Raw genomic sequence first — 1,680 nt, 5'->3', positions numbered from 1 at the left:
AGAAACTCACTGTTCAGAATACATGTTGCTTTTAAATTCCCAATCATAAACGATGTGGCTCTGACAACTTGAAAATATTTTAAGTTGTTTCCCTAAGATAAGATTCCAAAAAGCAGAGTTTTGGCTCAGAGGGAGCTCACAATTAAAAGGCCAGCATTTTTGTGCCAAGTGGATGCCAGTCACTTCCTCCCTGTCCTGGTTCTGTCCAGTGGTGGATGATGAAAAGTGTGTTGTGGACTGGCTCTACATTTCTTTGACTGAGGTTGAATGAAGCTCCTTGCATAGCATTGGCTACTTGTGTTTACTTTTAGGAACTAAAATGTCATGTTGCTTGCTTCTATGACATTGGTGCCTTCGCCTTAATTTGTGCATCCTGGTACATCTGCCTGATATCAAACTTGCCACATTGTCAGGGATGAGGGAAGCATAGAAGCAAGCTTTTTTGGGACCAGTCTCTCTCTGCAGCCCAAATGTATGTGAAGATGTGAGTGGAGACAGGCCAGATAGACCCAGAAACAGAGATAAAACAGCTCAAAGACAATGAGTAACCAGACGCTGGTGACACAGTTCATCCTGCAGGGCTTCTCAGAGCACCCAGAGTACCAGGTACTCCTATTTGGCTGTTTCCTCTCCCTCTACACTGTGGCGCTCACTGGCAACATCCTCATCATCTTGGCCATCACCCTCAACCCTGGGCTCCACACCCCCATGTACTTTTTCCTGTTCAACCTGGCTACTATGGGTATTATCTGCACCTCGTCCATCATGCCCAAGGCCCTGCAGGGTCTGGTGTCACAGCAGAGCACCATCTCCTATGGGGGCTGCATGGCCCAGCTCTACTTCCTCACGTGGGCTGCATCCTCAGAGCTGCTGCTCCTCACAGTCATGGCCTATGACCGCTATGCCGCCATCTGCCACCCCTTGCATTATGGCACCATGATGAGCAAGGCCTTCTGCAGCCTGCTGGCCGCTGGTGTGTGGATGCTCTGTGCCTTCAACACGGCCATACACACAGGGCTGATGCTACGCTTGGACTTCTGTGGCCCCAATGTCATCACACACTTCTTCTGTGAGGTCCCCCCTCTGCTGCTGCTCTCCTGCAGCTCCACCTATGTGAACAGCATCATGATCGTCCTTGCGGATGCCTTCTACGGCATCCTCAACTTCCTGATGGCCATCGTGTCGTACGGCTTCATCATCTCCAGCATCCTGAAGATGCGGACTTCAGAGGGGAAGCAGAAAGCCTTCTCCACCTGCTCCTCCCATCTCATCGTGGTGTGCATGTACTACACTGCCGTCTTCTATGCCTACATCAGTCCCGTCTCCAGCTACAATGCAGAGAAGAGCAAGCTGGCTGGGGTGCTGTACAGCATGCTGAGCCCCACCCTGAACCCCATTATCTATACTTTGAGAAACAAAGAGGTCAAAGCAGCTCTCAGGAAGCTCTTTCCCTTCTTCCAAAATTAATTTGTGTGTTTCATGGGGACAGAGATCGATCTTCCTGTGGATCTGATGAGCCAGGTTTGTGCTGAAGGTCAGTGAGCCCACCTCTGGCTCTGCAGAGGTACAAGTGCAGGGAGGAGCTCAGCATGCTGGTGCTCTGGGTCTGGCTGACAGAGGACTGTGGCTGGGTGTGAATCTACAGGCCTTGCAGACATGGGGTACCCTGGGCTGTCCCCC

The 1,680-nt window shown here is 51.1% G+C and overlaps 1 protein-coding gene across 2 annotated transcripts; it reads left to right on the top strand.

Moving 5' to 3' along the window:
• The first annotated feature begins 215 nt into the window (after nt 1-215).
• On the top strand, nt 216-1,467 carry LOC102015774 (olfactory receptor 13A1). Of its 2 annotated transcripts, XM_013508416.1 has the most exons (2): nt 216-229; nt 546-1,467. In XM_013508416.1, the coding sequence occupies exons 1-2, from the start codon at nt 216-218 to the stop codon at nt 1,465-1,467; spliced, it is 936 nt and encodes a 311-aa protein (XP_013363870.1). The 2 variants fall into 2 exon arrangements, with proteins under 2 accessions (XP_013363870.1, XP_005411848.1); XM_005411791.1 differs by lacking the exon at nt 216-229 and having other exon boundaries at nt 541-1,467.
• The last annotated feature ends 213 nt before the right edge of the window (nt 1,468-1,680 follow it).

Source organism: Chinchilla lanigera, unplaced genomic scaffold, assembly GCF_000276665.1.
Source record: "Chinchilla lanigera isolate Chin_1 unplaced genomic scaffold, ChiLan1.0 scaffold00145, whole genome shotgun sequence".
NCBI classification, from domain to species: domain Eukaryota; kingdom Metazoa; phylum Chordata; class Mammalia; order Rodentia; family Chinchillidae; genus Chinchilla; species Chinchilla lanigera.
Note: the sequence above shows the minus strand (reverse complement) of the source record. Positions and strands in the feature narration are given on the sequence as shown.